This window comes from Microtus oregoni, unplaced genomic scaffold (assembly GCF_018167655.1).
Source record: "Microtus oregoni isolate MIOR12 unplaced genomic scaffold, Mior012 000002F_ref0000024, whole genome shotgun sequence".
Classification (NCBI taxonomy): domain Eukaryota; kingdom Metazoa; phylum Chordata; class Mammalia; order Rodentia; family Cricetidae; genus Microtus; species Microtus oregoni.
Genome location: NW_024543061.1, coordinates 28,991,111 through 29,008,884, shown reverse-complemented (window position 1 = coordinate 29,008,884; position 17,774 = coordinate 28,991,111). Strand labels below are relative to the sequence as shown.

Below are 17,774 nucleotides of genomic sequence, written 5' to 3'. Positions count from 1 at the left end.
AGTCCTCCAAGCCTCTCTGGTCAGCTAGTGACTAGCTTCACCATCGGACTCCAGGCAAGCTTTATTTTTCAGAACACAATAAAATATCACATGACACCCACACTGTCAGGATCAGCTCTACTGTGTTGCCCAGGTGAGGTGCAGGGGCCACTCTCCCGAGTACTGCAGCTGGGGAGTGACTGGGTTAGCTTCCCCACTAGATACAGGTGGCAAGGGGTGGAGATGGTATCTTTCCCTCACACTCATACCACCACATGGTAGATGGGGGGGCAGGACCAATCCTCCCACTTTCCTGACCTCAGGGCCATGGCCCATCAAACATAGTCAGCTGGTCTACCTGTGCTGCCCAGGTGATGTATAGGACCAATTCTCCCTAGTGTTGCAGCTGGCGAAGGGCAGGGCCCACTCTGTGCAGCTCTATCCTCTCTGCCTTTGGTGGTAACAGAAGCTACAGACATCAACACAGATCATGGCTGCAGCAGGGTCATGGGCACAGACATGGGCCTTGGCAGCAGCCCAGGCCTGGACGTCACCATGGCCACTCCTCATCGCCCCTTGCTCCTTCAGCTCTGCCTCTCTCTACAGGACACGAATCTCTCTCTCTCTCTCTCTCTCTCTCTCTCTCTCTCTCTCTCTCTCTCCCCCCCCCCCCCACTCCACAATATTTAGTTACCATAATAGTGTCATTTGGGTGGGCCCATGTTTTCTGTCTCCTTCTCCTTCCTGTTCAGTCATGGTTTCTCCGTGTAGCCCCGGTTATTCCGGAACTCACCCTGTAGACCAGTCTGGCTTCAGACTCATGGAGATCCACCTGCCTCTGCCTCCCAAGTGTTGGAATCAAAGCTATACAATACCACATCTGGCTATACTTTACATAATTAATGAGATTCATCACTCATCCATAAAAACAAGGGACTGAAATACAAATATTTTTATTAAAGGTATGTGACTATTCTCCCTCCTTACCTTGATTCATACATAACCCAACAGTTTTATGCACTCTCAAACAGCTACACTCTAGGTCTTTTATTATGAAAAATAATTAAGCCAGATGTAATGGCATTGCTCCTCACTCCCATTACGGGGGAGGCAGAGGCAGGAAGAGTGTCTCAAAGTTTGAGGCCAACATGGTCTACATGGTAAGATCCAGGCCAGCCAAGGCTACACAGCAAGACTTTATCTCAGAAAAAAAGAAAAAGAAAAAAGAAGTAGTTAGAGGTGCCAGTAACAGGGTCCTTAACAACCAACGACGAAGACTTTTCACCCCGAGATGCAGCACACAGCAGTTAACAAAAGGAAAACCTTAAATTACTTAAACTTCCAAATTAAAAAATGGGCGTACTGAGAAATTTGTTAATGCTAACTGAATCTATTTATATCTTACAAAACTACTTTGATTGAAAAAATTAACCTAAAAAAAAAAAACAACCCTACAAGACAGGAGAAGAGTTCTTGTTACCTATTGCCATTAAAAGGGAGAAATGGTTCATGGGAACAAGCATAGATAAGAAATTATAAAATCCTGCTGGGATAATCTTCTTGTACACTGTGAAGATGTCTCTGTCCTCACCTGCCTAAGGCACCTTCTGGTTGGAGGATAGGCGGGACTTCCAGGGAGAGATACAAGCTCTGGGAAAGAATCTGTGCTGAGATTTGCCAGCTGTTGCAGGATATTTGATCATACTGTGTGAAAGGCACCTTCTGATTGGTTTAATAAAGAGCTGAATGGCCAATAGGAGAGACTAGGCAGGACTTCTGGGGAGAGAGGAGAGCTGGGAAAGAATCTGATGTGCTCGGGGGACACCAGCAAACATGGGGACAAGTCTAAGCTAAAGGCCAAGCTTTCATAATTAATAAGTCTCTGTGTCATTACTGGGGAGTTAGGGAACCCCCCAAAATCAAATGAGGTCCAAGGTGCAAATCAGGAGCAGAAGGAGACGGAGCACGAGCAAGGAACTCAGGACCACGAGGGGTGCACCCACACACTGAGACAATGGGGATGTTCTATCGGGAACTCACCAAGGCCAGCTGGCCTGGGTCTGAAAAAGCCTGGGATAAAACCGGACTCGCTAAACATAGCGGACAATGAGGAATACTGAGAACTCAAGAACAATCGCAGTGGGTTTTTGATCCTACTGCACGTACTGGCTTTGTGGGAGCCTAGGCAGTTTGGATGCTCACCTTACGAGACCTGGATAGAGGTGGGTAGTCCTTGGGCTTCCCACAGGTCAGGGAACCCTGATTGCTCTTCGAGCAGATGAGGGAGGGGGACTTGATCGGGGGAGGGGGAGGGAAATGGGAAGCGGTTGCGGGGAGGAGGCAGAAATCCTTAATAAATAAATAAATTTTTAAAAAAATCAAATGAGAAAGTTCAACTACAGTTAGCCAGACGTAGAGGAAGGGAGATGTGTACTACCGAGGAGCAGTAACGAGCCGTGTGGCAGAACGCAGGTTAATATAAACAGGTTAAGTTAGTTGGGAACAAGCCTAAACTAAGGCCAACTTTTGCTACTTAATAAGAAGTCCTGTGTCATTACTCAGGAGCTGGTGGTCCAAAGAAAGTCTTGTTACAAAACCCCCTTATTGAATGATGCTGTTTCTATTACTATTCTCGTTTCTGCATTCTATTCTAGTAATGACTAGTTTGAGCAGCTCATTGCTAGATTTCAGGGCACTTGAAAGTCTGCACTTCAGTTAGATGAAACAACCACTTTATTTTATTTACCCAATTGTTCATTCAAAAAGATGTATTTATGTGTATCTGCGCATGTGTGTGTTCAACAAGTGTACACATGGGTACAAGTGCCCATGGAGGCCATGGGCAGTGTCAGATACCCAGGAGATGGAGCTACAGTTGGCTGTGGGCCACCTGACCTGAGGGCCTCTCCAAGTCTGCTCTGCTGTCCTTCCCTTCCCTTCCCCCATCTTTCGCTCTGTCTCCTTTTCTATCTGAGGCAGGGACTCACTGTGTAGCCCTGGCTGGCCTAGAACTCACTGAACTGGAGTGCTGGGATAAATGGCTCGTGCTGGGCACTGTGCTTGGCACCATGTGCTCTTGCCTGTTGAGCCATTTCCCAAGCCCCATTTTGTTTGATTTAATTTTTGAGACAAGGTCTCCTGTAGCTCAAGCTGGTCTTGATAGGTAGCCAAGGATGACTTTGTATTTCTGATTCTCCTGCCTCCACTCTCGCAGTGCTGGGATTCTTGGTGCGCATCACCATGCCCAGCTAAACAACTGGTATTTCCGAAGGGTAAAAGTGACAACTGGAGCAAGAAACCAACCGATCACTGAGCACCCTGACTCTGACCCCAGAGCCAGAGAAAGAAACACACCCTGTATTTGAGGCCTGAGCCAGGAAAGAAACATCTTTATCCCTGTACTCAGAACTAAAGACATGCGCCATGGCTCTGAAACTCGTGTCAAAGAAACACACTTTGTCCCTAGAATTAGTGCCAGCGAAAGAACTACACCCTGGTCCTAAGATCAGAGTCACAAGGCTAAAAAGGACCAGTGAAAGAAGCACAATTTGGCCGTGAAGGCAGAGCCAGCTCTGCCTCTAACCAGCTAAATTGACCAATCCCTGAGCAGGGAAAAACTAACCAATCCCCCTTCTCCCTGGGAAAACTCCACCCCTAAGAAGTCCTATAGAAGCCTCTTCACCCCTTCAGATAAGAGCTGCCATTAATCCCGCCCTGGCAGAGGCAGCCACTCTCCTGGATTCCTCCTTTCCAAATAAATCTCTTTCTCAAAAGAGTCTTGGGTGATGACCTTCATTCGCTGACACAGAGCAGAAGAACCTGGCTGGGGCATCCCTTAGGGGACTGAGCTGAAAAACCTTGCTGAGGTGTTCCCTAGGGACGGCAGCAAGGCAGAGCAGAAGAACCTTGCTAGGATGCTCCTTAAGTGGGGTTGAACAAGGCCAACGGGGCGGGGTGGGGGAGGTAACAACAGAAGAACTTTGCTAGGATGTTCCTTAAGGGGGCAGAGCAAGGCAGATGTGTGGAGGGGGGATGGACAGATGGACAACTTTTGGCTGGAGCTGGAGATTGCTACATTTCTGCAGGGGGCTTCTCTTTAGCAGAGTGTTAGCAGAAGAAACACATCTTGAGTGGGAGAAGAAGCAGATAGCTCTGTTAGGAAACTCCCATAAGGGAGCAGAGCAGAACTCAGCTGTAGCGGCTCTCCAGGAGAAGAGCAGGATCCCTATATCCTGCAGGGAGACCATCCCCCACTGCACCCCAGTTTCAGGTAGCCTGGCTTCCTGATAGTCAGGACACCTTTCCTCCCGGGCTGAGCAGTCCCATTGCAGCTCCAGCCTCCAGAGCTGTCCTGTTGCAGCTCTTTCCCCTCTCCCTCAGTTGTCCTACTGTAGCTCTACCCCTCCAGAGCTGTCCTATTGCAGCTCTACCCGCCCCCCCCCCCCCCCGAGCTGTCCTATTGCGGCTCTACCCTACCCCAGCTGTCTTGTTGCAGCTCTAAGTATATCCTGAATTCCTGATCAGTCAGGATATCCCAGCAACACTACTGTAACACATTCCCCTACAATTTCTCATTTTATGTAAGATATGTTTATAAAGGGCACACATAAAGAATTATTGTCTTATTGCTGCTTTCAAGGCACACCTTGAAACGGATGAATTTTTTACAAATGAAGCACACGCTGCATGGGTGTTTGTCCAGCCAGTGTTGGAGGGATAGTGGTGAGAATGTTGCGTTTGCAGCTGTAGTTCAAGCTGGCGGCAATGAACATAGGGCTTTTACTTACAGCATGGTCCACCAGGAGGCACTCAGAGCAAAACAACGTCACTAGCGTTCCATCCCACTATTTGCCATATCACCGAAGTCAGCAGTGTAAGAGCGGAGCCCTCAGTGGTCACTTGTTTCAAACTTTTGCAAAGACGTGGACCTTGACCATGAAAGCTTATTACTACTTCTGGAGAGGAGGAAGCTCTTGAGGAGGTGGGTGGGGGGTGAAGTTGGAACAGATTATTGTAATTCAAAGATGAAGTTTTTAAGAAAATAGAAATGTGAGCAAGTGTGTAGTGTATGTCTGGTGTATGTGTGTGTGTTTGTGTGTGTGTGTGGGGGGGGCCTATGCATACACTCAGAGGCCAGAGAAAGATGCTGAGTATTCTGCTGGAACATTTTCTGCTTCATTCCTTTGATACGGACTAGCCTGGTCTACACAGTGAGTTCTAGGACAGACAGCTAGGGCTGTTACACAGAGAAACCCTGTCTATAAAAAAACAAAGATTAATTTCTTTCTTTTTTTTATTTTTCAAGACAGGGTTTCTCTGTAGCTATGGAGCCAGTCCTGGAACTAGCTCTTGTAGACCAGGCTGGCCTCAAACTCACAGAGATCCGCCTGCCTCTGCCTCCCGAGTGCTGGGATTAAAGGCATGCACCACACTGCCTGGCTAAGATTAATTACTTTATGATTTATTATTGGAAAGTACATTATTTATATAAGTAAATTATATATAAGTTTGCATACTTACATACTATGAGGTCATGTAAAACTTTCTTGAGCAGACAAGGGTTACAAGCAGGAGTTTTGTGAGTTGTGATGGTAATTCGTGGTTTGTGTTGATGCCGCTAATTAGAATCACCAGAGTAGGAAGCCTGCGTTGAGGAGTTGTTTTAATGATGTGGAAAGGCTCACCCCAAGTGTGGTGGCACCGTCAGATAGCAGCTCACATAGAAAGGGGCAAGGCAGAGGGAGAGCAGTTGTCTTTTGCTTGCTTGGCCGTTGTTTGGATGCTGGGTTGGTTTTCTCTGTTGCGGCTGTTGTTCATTCCTCCACTGATATTTGAATCAACTTCACCAGGCTGCCGTTGAGGACTCAGGTTTTTATTTTTATTTTTTAAGAAAAAGTCTCCGCAGGGCGGTGGTGGCACACGCCTTTAATCCCAGCACTTGGGAGGCAGAGGCAGGCGGATCTCTGTGAGTTCGAGACCAGCCTGGTCTACAAGAGCTAGTTCCAGGACAGGCTCCAAAACCACAGATAAACCCTGTCTCAAAAAACCAAAAAAAAAGAAAGAAAAAAAAAAAAAAGAAAAAGTCTCACTAAGCAGCTCTGGCTGACCTGGAACTCACTCTGTCTCACTCTGTAAATTGCCAGGCTGGCCTCAAACTCATAGAAATCTGTCTGCCTTGGCCTCCCAAGTGCTGTGATAAAAGTCTTGTGCTACCATGTCTTCATTCTCCACTGAGGACCCTTGGTTCTTCAGAAGCCATTCAGGGTTTTGGTGCCAGGTTGGGACTGCTGAGGTCCCCAGCTCTGTAGACTGAGCAGCTATGGGGTTCTCAGTTTTTCAGGTGTGAGTCAACTGTTGTTATTATTCCAGAGTAAGCTGATTTAATTAATTCTCTCTCTCTCTCTCTCTCTCTCTCTCTCTCTCTCTCTCTCTCTCTATGTATTATCTGTCTGTCCATCATCTATCTCCCTATCTATCATCTATCTTATATATTATCTATCATCTATGTTATCTATCATCCATCCATCATATCAATTATCTCTTTTATCTATCCTTCCTGTCTGTCTGTCTGTCTGTCTGTCTATCTATCCATCCTTCCTATTGGCTGTTCCTCTAGAGAACCCCACTTAAATCACAACAACTCCTTTAAACACCCTTTTAGAATACTTGGTTATGAGCAGTGCCAGGTCAGGGGTCTCTGCTTAGTCCTGATTGTTCTGAAACTAGCTCTGTAGAACAGGCTGGCCTTGAACTCACATAGAGCCTCCTGTTCCGCCCCCCCCCCCAGTGCTGGGATTAAAGGTGTTCACCACTGCTGCCTGATTATTTTGGGACTGTCTTTTTTTTTTTGTGTGTGTGTGTCTTTTTTTTAAAGATTTATTTATTATGAATATAATATTCTGCCTGCATGTGTCCCTACAGGCCAGAAGAGGGCACCAGATCTTATTACAGATGGTTGTGAGCCACCATGTGGTTGCTGGGGATTGAACTCAGGATCTCTGGAAGAGCAGCCAGCTCTGAGTCATCATCTCTTCAGTCCCTGTTTTGGGAATACCTTAACTGAAAGAACTGCAATGAATCTTGTTTAAATGTTTCCTAGAAGCTTTAGATGGGAGATTTTGAGTCCTGTTTTGCTTTCGTTACTTATTGTTGATTGGCTTGGAGGCTCTGTTTGTTTCTCCTTGGCTTCGTTTGGTGGTGCTGTGTGTTCAGGAGTTTATCCATTTCTCCAGGGTAGGCTTTACAGCAATCTCCGCAGTCTTAGGTGACCCTTTGCGCTTCTGTGGTACTGATCATGAGGTCTCCATTTTCACCTCTGATTTAATATTTTTCATTTTTCTCTTGGTTATTCTGTATCCAGGTTTTTCAATTTTATTTATATTTAAGAAACCAATTTGCCAGGTGTGGTGGTGCACGCCTTTAATCCCAGCACTTGGGAGGTTGAGGCAGGCAGACCTCTGCGAGTTTGAGGCCATCCTGGTCTACAAAGTAAGTTCCGGGACAGCCAGGGCTATCCAGAGAAACCCTGTCTCTAAAAAACAAAACAAAATATAACACAAAACATAGCATAAAACAAACAAAAAATTCAATCATTTGTTTTAATGACCTTTTAATTTTTCTTTTAGTTTTGATTCTATTTATTTCTGCTCTGATCATTATCTCTTCTTTCCTCTACTGATTTTGGGTTCAGCCTTTTCTTGCTTTCCTGAGCCCTGACATACACTGCTAGATTGTTCGAGACCTTTGTTAATGCGACCTTTGTCATTACACACTCTTTATAGTTGTTTTCGCTCTGCTCCCTAGGTTTTGAGGTACTGTGTTAGCCTTTGCATTTATTTTAGATATAACATTTTTTTCTTTAAACTTTTTTCCCATCGTTTAGGATCATTGTAATGGTATGCTGTGCTAGGAGGGGCCACTGATCCCATGGCAGGGGACAAACCCACCATCAGACAATTTACATGGGAAGGAAGTTTACTGGAGAAGAGAGGAAAGTGAGGGAGAGAGAAGAGAGAAAGAGAGACAGAGAGACCTGCTTGCCTCATCAGAAGAAGAGTGGGAAGAGAGCTGGAATGGGTGGAGCTCGTCTCTTAAAGGGACATTTTGCACCTGCATACAGAAGAAGCAGCCAGCCGTAGGACCCTGGGTTGGTCAGGGTTCTGCCTGAGTGCATCCTTCCAGGTGACAGGGACTAGCATAATGCCTGAATCCTAACAATCATGGTGTTCAATATCCATATATCTTAACTTTTTTGTTGATTTGTGGTTTGAATATACATGATATGATTCACCTTTTAAAGACTTCGCCAGGCGGTGGTGGTGCATGACTTTAATCTCAGCATGTGGGAGGCAGAGGCAGTCAGATCTTGTGAGTTCAAGGCCAGCTTGGTATACGGAGTGAGTACCAGCACAGCTAGGGATACACAGAGAAACCCCGTCTCAAAAAAACCAAACTAAACAACAACAATAAAATTAAATTAAAAAAAAAACCACCAAAAAATACCAAACCAAACCAAACCAAAACAAAAAACCTGAAAACTTCTTTTTTTTTTTTCTGTTTTTTTTCGAGACAGGGTTTCTCTGCAGTTTTGGAGCCTTTCTGGAACTAGCTCTTGTAGACCAGGCTGGTCTCGAACTCACAGAGATCCGCCTGCCTCTGCCTCCCAAGTGCTGGGATTAAAGGCGTGCACCACCACCGCATGGCTCCCGAAAACTTCTTGATGGTAACTGAACACATAGTCTATTGGGAGAAAGGCCATGCACTGACGAGAAGGTGTGCTGTGCAGTTGGGTGAAGGCCCTGTAGCATCTGCTAGGCACATTTGCTCCACGGTTTGGTTCAGTTCAGACACTTTCTTTGGAGATCCAGACGACTTGTCCATTTCAGACGGTGGGGCTCTGCAGGCTTTATGGTGGTAAGACCTGCCAACTTGGTTGGAAAGAGAAACACAACAGACTACAGGACCGAGAGGAGGCTCAGGAGGCAAGAGTACTTGCTGTGGACACAAGAGGACCAGGGTTCAAATCTAGAAGCCATACAAAAGCTAGGCATTAGCAACTGTACCTGTAAACCAGGGCTGGGGGTGAGGGGCCGAGATAGGCAGAGTCCAGGAGCTTGCTGGCCAGGCAGTCTAGCTCAAGTGTCAGGCTCAATAGAGACCTAACCACAAAACATAAAGTGTCACGTGGTGGGGGACAATTCCAAACATACTTCTCTGACCTCCATTTGTACATGAATGGGGACACACACACACACACACACACACACACACCTACCCTGCCCAGAAAGGAACCCTTGATAGACTAAAGTAATAATTGTACCAAAGTCCATCTTTGTGAGCCGACAAGTTTTTATTCATGTTCCTAACAGGTGTATGGATGAGGAATTACAGGAGCAATGTCTTAGGGCTTCTATTGCTGTGACGAAGTTCCATGACCAAAAAGCAAGTTGGGGAAGGGAAAAGGGTTTATTTGGCTCACACTTGCACAGTATTGCTCATCATTGAAGGGAATCACGACATGTAGTTGGTTGTTTTTACTCTTCACTCTTTCTGGGGGGGAGGGCACCACCCAGCTCCCAAATAATCACACATACCCAGAGATTTATTCTTACTTATGAATGTCCGGCCTTAGCTTGGCTTGTTTCTTGCCAGCTTTTCTTAAGTTATCCTGTCTTTCTTTTCCCTCTGGGCTTTTTACCTTTCTCTATTTCTGAATACCTCTCTTTACTTCTTACTCTGTGGCTGGCTGTGTAGCTGGCCCCTTGAGTCCTCTTCCTTCTCTCGCTCCTTGATCTTTTTTTCTCTTTTTCTCCTTTTATTTATCTTCTCTGCTGCAGCTGCGCCTGTCCTTTCTCCTTCCTAGCTACTGGGTGTCAGCTCTTTATTAGACCAATCAGGTGTTTTAGACTTCACAGAGTTAAACAAATGCAATACATGGGCTGGAGAGATGGCTCAGTGGTTAAGAGCACCGCCTGCTTTTCCAGAGGTCCTGAGTTCAATTCCCAGCAACCACATGGTGGCTCACAACCATCTGTAATAAGATCTGGTGCCCTCTTCTGGCCTGCAGGCAGAGTACTGAGAATACTGTATACAAAATAAATAAATAAATAAATAATAAGAAATGCAACATGTCTTTGCATCATTAAAACAAATGTTCCACAGTATAAACAAGTGTAAGACATCTTAAAATAATAATACCCTACAACAAGAACAGGAACTCAAATAGGGCAGGAACCTGGAGGCAGGAGCTGATGCAGAGGCCATGGAGGGGTGCTGCTTACTGGCTTGCTCACTATGGCTTGCTCAGTCTTTTTTCTTAAAGAACCCAGAATTACCCGCTCATGGGTGGTTCTACCCACAACGGGCTGGGCCCTCCCCCACCAACTACTAATTAAGAGACAGCCAGATCTTACAGAGATGTTTTCTCAGTTGAGGTTTGCTCCTTCCAGGAGGATGCAGCTTGGGCCAAGTTGGCACTAAGGTGTCAGCACAGCCAGAGAGGAATCAAAAGCAGCCTTATCTGGAGAGGACTCATGAAGGCTCAGCCCTGGAGCACTCCGCACGCACACCTCAAGGGCTGCTCTGCAGGATAAGCCAAGCCAAGTCCTGGGAATCTCCTCTGGGCTGGCCCGTGTCCTTCCCTAACAGTTTGCTGCTTCTAGAAAGCGGGGCAAGTGATCCCAGCAGTTGGCAAGCAGAGACAGGCGGACCTCTGTGTGTTCGAGGCCACCCTGGCCTACACAGTGAGACTCGATCACAAACACACTAGCCTCTTAGAGTCATGCATTTCTTGCCTGCGTGAGTCTCACAAGCCTGTCTTTCTCCCTAGGGAATGTGTTCAATTCATAGGAAACTGTCCTAGTAGATACACCTATAATCTACAGGACTCAGAAAATTGAGACAGGAGGATTGGGAGTTGGAGGGCACCTGGATTACAAAGCAAGCCCCATCCCAAAGAAACAAAACAGTAAAATATATAAATTTACAGTCTTATACTGTATAAGTTTAAAAATCAAGCAGATTCTAAGAAAATAAAAAGGAGTGGCAGGTGTCCCAGGTTCCTCCCGGCTTGCACTTGAACTCCTGCCTCAGGCTACACCCAGCTGGAAACCTTGTCCTCCGTGCTTCCATCCAGTGAGTGTGTCCCCACCTAGTGGTGACAGAGTAGAATTACCTTCTCTTAGCTGGGAGATGGGGAGGGAAGCAATTTAAGGTCAGTGGAGTATTTCTGCCAGAAGGTGAGAGAAGGACATGGGTTAGAATTTCCAAGAAAACATTTGTAACGAGTTACAGACACTTAGTACATTCCAAAATTCCAGAGAAGGATTTCTAGAAAAGGAAAAGAAGGGGGAAGACAGGACATCTGTTCTCAGACACTTGTGTGTCAAGTTTTCCCGAGCTGGTGTGGAATCACCATGCTCCTGGCCCTGCTCCTCACCCAGCTAGCCAGTATGTTGCTCTTGCCTTTCCATTCAAGGCCTTTACACTGGGTGTCTCTAGTTCCGGGTACTAGATTTTTTTTTAAATCTGAAACAAATTCATCTTTGAGTTATATTTTCTTTTTTTTTTTTTTTTTTAAATATTTATTTATTTATTATGTATACAATATTCTTTCTGTGTGTATGCCTGAAGGCCAGAAGAGGGCAGCAGACCTCATTTCAGATGGTTGTGAGCCACCCATGTGGTTGCTGGGAATTGAACTCAGAACCTTTGGAAGAGCAGGCAATGCTCTTAACCGCTGAGCCATCTCTCCAGCCCTTGAGTTATATTTTCTAAGTGGTAGGGCACTGGGTACGCATGGGGCAGGCACCCGGAGTCTCAGCACACACGTGGTCCCCTCTTCTATACCTCCCCCCCCCCCTGCTGTTGCCTGTGCCCTGCATCCTAACCCTATCCCTGCTCAGCCTTTGGCCAGGGTGCATTGTGTCTGATGTGGATGAGGCGCATCAGCCCGAGCAGGCATGCTCAAACATCCCTCCTCTCCCAGCATCTTTTTGCTTACGAGTGCCTGTCAGCTGGCTTCACACTTTTAACTGGCCTAGGGCTGACTGTCAGGCCTCCCTCCCTCCCCCCTACCGCGCCTGCCACAGGAAATGTGTTTGTTATCTACAGCTCTAACACACCGTCCACAGCAGCAGCGTCATAGCAACGTTTGTTGGTCTTTATTGGTTTCTGTAGGTCAGAAATGCTTGTCTTAGCTTGAAGGTTCTAGATGTTGCAGTCAGGATCGCAGCAGGGCTGGGGTTGTCACCACTGAAAGATTTGATCGGGGCTGGTGGAATTGCTTCAAAGATGTGTGCCCGAGCTAATGACTAGAGTTCTCCATTCCTTGCTGGGCAGTGGTAGACTGGGAGGGCTCAAGCCTGGATGTCCTCAGGACACAGTGGCCAAGAGATACCAAGGTGTGGTGATATTTTATTTGGGCTCTCAGAAATAAAGCTTGACTGAGGATCAGAGGGCTGAGATAACCACTAATTAACAGTAGAGGTCTGGAGGGCTGTACAGACAGACAGACAGACAGACAAGAAGTGATATGGCTGGACAGAGAGGGAGGAGACAGGAGCTTGACTTTTTTTTTTTTTTTTTTTTTTCCGGCTGAGGAGTTAGCGAGGTAAAAGTTGCTGTGGCTTAGTCCTTTGTCTCTCTGATCTTCCAGCATTTCCCCTGATATCTGGCTCTGGGTTTTTATTATTAAGACCAGTTAGAACTAATCATGTACCAGCAAGGAAGTTACCACCATGCTTTGTGGCTGAGTCTGTGTCCCCACCACATTCTCCTTGTAGGTATGGCTTCTACCTGCGACTCTTGCTGTCTTAGTTAGGGTTTCTATTGCTGTGAAGAGACACCACGACCACGGCAACTCTTCTAAAGGAAAGTATTTAATTGGGACTGGCTTACAGTTTCAGAGGTTTAGTCCATTATCATCGTGGTAGGACATGGCAGTGTGCAGGCAGACAAGATGCTGGGGAAGGAGCTGAGATTCCACATCTGGATCCGCAGGCAGAGGAGGCAACTGTGTGTCATACTGGGCATGGCTTGCACATGTGAGACCTCAAAGCCCACCTCCATGACGATCACTTTCTCCAACAAAGTCACACCTAATAGTGCCACGCCCTATGAGAGCTATTTCCTTCAAACCACCACACTTGCTCACCTTCAGGAGTGAAGAGTTTCATCCTGGAGCAAGCATGCCAAAGGCTCTGTGATACGTCAAGAAGAGAGTCCTTTCCTCTCTTGGCGCTGGGACAGAACCTAGGACAGTACCTAGCGCTGAGATCAAATAATTACAGGGTCTCTACAACAGTTTTCAGATGGGGGCCCAGCTCTGAGAGGGGGAAGTGGACATGAGTTCCCACGCCTAACCAAGAAGTTATCTTCAATTAACACCTGATTGCAAAGGAAAAATTCAGTTGTCTCCAGTGGAGTCTCACTGGGATATTAAGTACACTTCAGGGTAGCCCCATGCCCAGCAGTAGATGGCCAGAACAAGGCAGACTCAGTGGTATTTCTGCCGACTTTTTAATCTCAGATTGCCTTTTTTGGGCATTTTTTGTTATACTGGTCTTTTACTTGCATATTTTCATGGGTTTGTGTTTCTTGATTTTGTTATTTTTTGTTTTATTTGATTATTTTTTTAAAGAGAGAAAGAAAGAAGGTGTGGAGTAGGCTGGGGAGGAAGGATCTGGGAGGAGTTGAGGGGGGAGAACGCATGATCAGAATACATGGTCTAAAACTGTTTTCAAAGAAATCCTAGATTTTCACATGGAAAAAGAATTTTAGACTACTTAACAGAACTTTGTCTACCTGATAAAGTTAATTTATACAATGTTACTATAAAATAATGCAACGAGTTTAAGTTAATGTATTTACAGATTGCATTGAAAAGGATTAATAATTTTTTTTTCAATATTTACTTATTTAGTATACAATGTTCTGTCTGTATGCCTACAGGCCAGAAGAGGGCACCAGACCTCATTACAGATGGATGTGAGCCACCATGTGGTTGCTGGGAATTGAACTCAGGACCTTTGGAAGAGCAGGCAATGCTCTTAACCACTGAGCCATCTCTCCAGCCCGGATTAATAATTTTTTATCTTCTTTTCTAAGATATAGTTAGTATAAATTGCATATGCTCCAACCATTACTTTGCTTTTGTGCATGAAAAAATAGGAAACACTAGCTTTATTTTTCTAAGTTATTGAATTGAAGTTGATATGTATCAGATTATATATAAAGGCCATTATTTTGGTGTTATTAGTATCGATTTTGCATCTTTGTAGACTTTCTACAGTCATTGTCTGGTATTATTTATTGTACCAATATAGAAATAAAAGTGTGCAAATAGAGTATAGTTACCGAATTTCCCCTACTTCCGAACTTTGTCATCTGATGACTACACAGAGATTCCTACCTACTCACTTACCATGCCTCAGGCCTGGAATGTTCTCAGCAATACATGGTTTGTAAAATAATTGAAAAAATATGAATTAATCTTTGGATATAAGTTATATTACCATACATACATGGAAAACCTTGTTAATATGGATTAAGAGTCAGGCGGATCTCTGTGAGTTCGAGACCAGCCTGGTCTACAGGAGCTAGTTCCAGGACAGGCTCCAAAACCACAGAGAAACCCTGTCTCAAAAAACCAAAAAAAAAAAAAAAAAAAGAATTAAAGGGCCTATTTAAATTTTTTCCCGCAGACCGAGGAGTTAGTTGGTGCACAGCGATCCCCAGGACTCACAGGAAGTAAAGGGAAATTTGGGTTAGGGTTCTGAGGCTCAGTATCTACCAACTGACTTTTTATTTTTTTAAACCAATTTTTGGGTTCAGTGTCAGGGGAGGGTCTGTTTGAGTGGACGCCTTCACATATACTACTTTTGACACAAATTGACACTGAGGTTTCCATGACAGCTGCTCTCTGGAGACGTGGTAGCCAAGGGCCCTGTGGCTGTACAACATCCCTCTCCCTGGGCAGCACCTTCCTTTCTGCTTCCCCGGCAGAGCATCTCAGGCCTTGTGCTCTGTGAAGGTCCTTGGGCTGATCAAGTGGGCGGAGTCCGGCCTTGCTCAGGCTGGGCTCTGCTGTTGAGCCGCCTGGAAGTAGGTAGGGTCCTTGTCACTGGGGTGTGGGTGTGAGGTGAAGCACACTGTTTTCTGCCACTCACAGCGGCTGCGCTGGTCCTGACCGCAGTCTGCATCCAGGGAAGATTCTGGGGTCACCTCACCCTGAACTTTGTCCTGGCTGGGAGCATCAGGCCTGTGTTCAGGTCCCATCCATGTTCAGGGACTCTGCACCTTGGGTGAGGGAAAAGATGACAGGCTTCAATCCAGCAAGCTCTGAAGGCCCAAGAAGGGCAGATCAGCACCGCTGTCTGTAAGGACATGGAAACGGCCATGGGCTCCAGCCTCTTTCCTATACAACAGTGTGCTAGTTCCACTGGGGTAAGGTGAGCAATCCTTGTTTTTTCTTTTTTCTTTTTGTGCTGGAGATTGAAGCAGGTCCCGTGTGAAGGCAAATGCTCGTCCCCAGCTCACACTGTTGCCTGTGACTTGCTCATATTTTGCTGAATATTTTTTGCTCCGTACTTAGGAGGCATTTTGCTCTTCTTTGTTTGAGATATTTGCTGGCGTGACGACAATCCTGGGCTTACAGAGGGGCTGCAAAGAAGGCCTGCTCCTGTTTTCTGGAAGAGACTAGATGATTTGTGCAGCCCTTTTCTTACAGGTCAGCGTAGAATGTGCCGGAGAGCTTGTCCCGGGCCTGTTATTTTTGTTTTGTTAATTGTTAACTGTATTATCTAATACCTATCAGATTGTCTGTTTCTTCATGTGTGGCTTTTATGTGTTTTTCAAGGAATGGGTCCCTTTCATTGGCTCACAAGGCTCATTTACAGTCACACTTAACTCCTTTAGTTCTGTTGAGATCAGTCCTGTAATGACATTCCTCCTTCACCGCTGGTATTAATAAGGTGTCTCTTCTGTTTTTTCTTTGATTAGCCTGGAGAGAAGTTTATTTGTAAAAAAATAAGTATTTAAAACTTTTTAAATAATTAATTTTACGTGCATTGGCGCCAGATTCCCTGGAATTGGAGTTACAGACAACTGTGAACTGCCGTGTGGGTGCTGGGAATTGAACCTGGGTCCTCTGAGAGAGCGTCCAGTGCTCCTAACCACTGAGCCATCTCTCCAGCCCCTGCAAGATGCTTTTATTAACCACTTCTGTAATCTTTCCCAAGAACCAGCTTTGATGTTGTTGATTTTCTTTTCTGATATGCTATTTTGAGTCTGATTTCTGCTTTAATCTTTATTCTTTTCATCTGTATACTCTGAATTGATTCTATAGCTCAAATTGGGATGCAGTTATCAAGTTGGCCTTACAATCTGCTCTTCATCTGACAGCTTCCTGAGGTGCGGAGCATTGACTTTGCTGTTGTGCTCACTCCCCTGCCGTACAGGCTGATCTAGCACCTGCAGGGATTCAGTGTGGGGGTTCTGTGAGACTGTGAGAGGCCCCAGGAAGGAGCAGCTGCCAGACCCAGTTTTGGAAGGAGCCTTGGCTGCCAGAGCTCTGAAGAAGTGACAACAGTCAGACCATTTGTGGCAAGCATTCAGACAGTAGAAGACAGTCCAACAGCGGTCAGGCGGACCATGGAGGCTGCACTGATGGCGCTTGGGATGACTGAGGAGGCCACAGTGATGACAGTCAGTCTGTCTGTGAAGGTTGGTCCAGTGACCGCCAAAGCTAGTCCCATAGTCGTCAGGTTGACCAGGGAGGCAAGTCTGGTTGTGGTCAAGGCTGGTCTGATGATGGTTGGGATGAACATGGTGGTCCAAGGCAGGGCCAGCGAACTCAGCAGGAGATGGGGAAGGGGTTCGTGTGCGAAGGAGCTGTGGATGCTGGCGCTGAGGGGTTTCTTTGCAGGAGTTCACAGCCAACCAAGGCTTGGTGCAAGGTGTCCAGGATGGCCAAGGTGCCACGTGTACCCTCTGGAGAGAAACAAAAGGGTAGATTTCCTTATCTGTCCGCAGTCACTTCTCTCTTCCACGTGGCTCGCCTGCCACTGCCCCGTACCACTGCCCGCCCTGCCCAGGCCTGCTCCTTATGTTCCTTAACACCTAGACCAGTGGTTCTCAATGCATGGGCCATGACCCCTGGGGGCTGAACAACCTTTTCACAAGGGTCACGTATCAGATAGCCTGCATATCAGATATTTATATTACGACTCATAACAATAGCAAAATTAGATTTATGAAGTAGCCACAAAATAACTTTATGTTTGGGGTCCTCACATGAGGAACTCTATTAAAGGGATGCAGCCTTAGAAAGGCGAGAACTGCTGTAACCTCATACGCCTTGTCTCCACTGATGACGGGTTGTTCTAAGTTCCTGCGGGCAAATGAAGGCCACTGTGGGTCTCTCTGTGACCCTGTGAGGCAGGGTCAGCTGCACGGGACACAACTGGTGAAATCCTGCTGCCCTCTGCTTTGCCTGATCATCAGGGGCCACAGGGCCTGGAGCTTTAGGCGAATTCTAGGCACTTGACTGGGTAGTTCTTGACTATGTGGTGGGGTAACTCCTCTCTGATAGGTCAGCTGTCAGAGCTGGGGGCTTTACGGTACGGAGGCGCTGCCTCAGTCCTGGCCCATAGTTAGCTCAGGGAACAGTACAGTCTGACTTGCCAGCAGGCAACTCCACCCTTGTCTGCTGGGCCCATGCTGGCTTTGGGTGGTCATAGTTGCCTGTGGTCTCTGCGGCTCGGTTCTGGTCTGGAGTCTGTTTTGGTGGGGCGGGG

General features: G+C 46.3%; 1 protein-coding gene across 1 annotated transcript in view; it reads right to left on the bottom strand.

Moving 5' to 3' along the window:
- Nucleotides 1-16,055: 16,055 nt before the first annotated feature.
- Nucleotides 16,056-17,774, bottom strand: part of Efcc1 (EF-hand and coiled-coil domain containing 1) — a 33,303-nt gene continuing 31,584 nt past the window's right edge. The window contains exon 8 of the mRNA XM_041639990.1: nucleotides 16,056-16,968. Within this exon, the coding sequence (XP_041495924.1) occupies nucleotides 16,832-16,968 (137 nt within the window). The 3' untranslated portion in view covers nucleotides 16,056-16,831. The remainder of the gene's footprint in view (nucleotides 16,969-17,774) is intronic.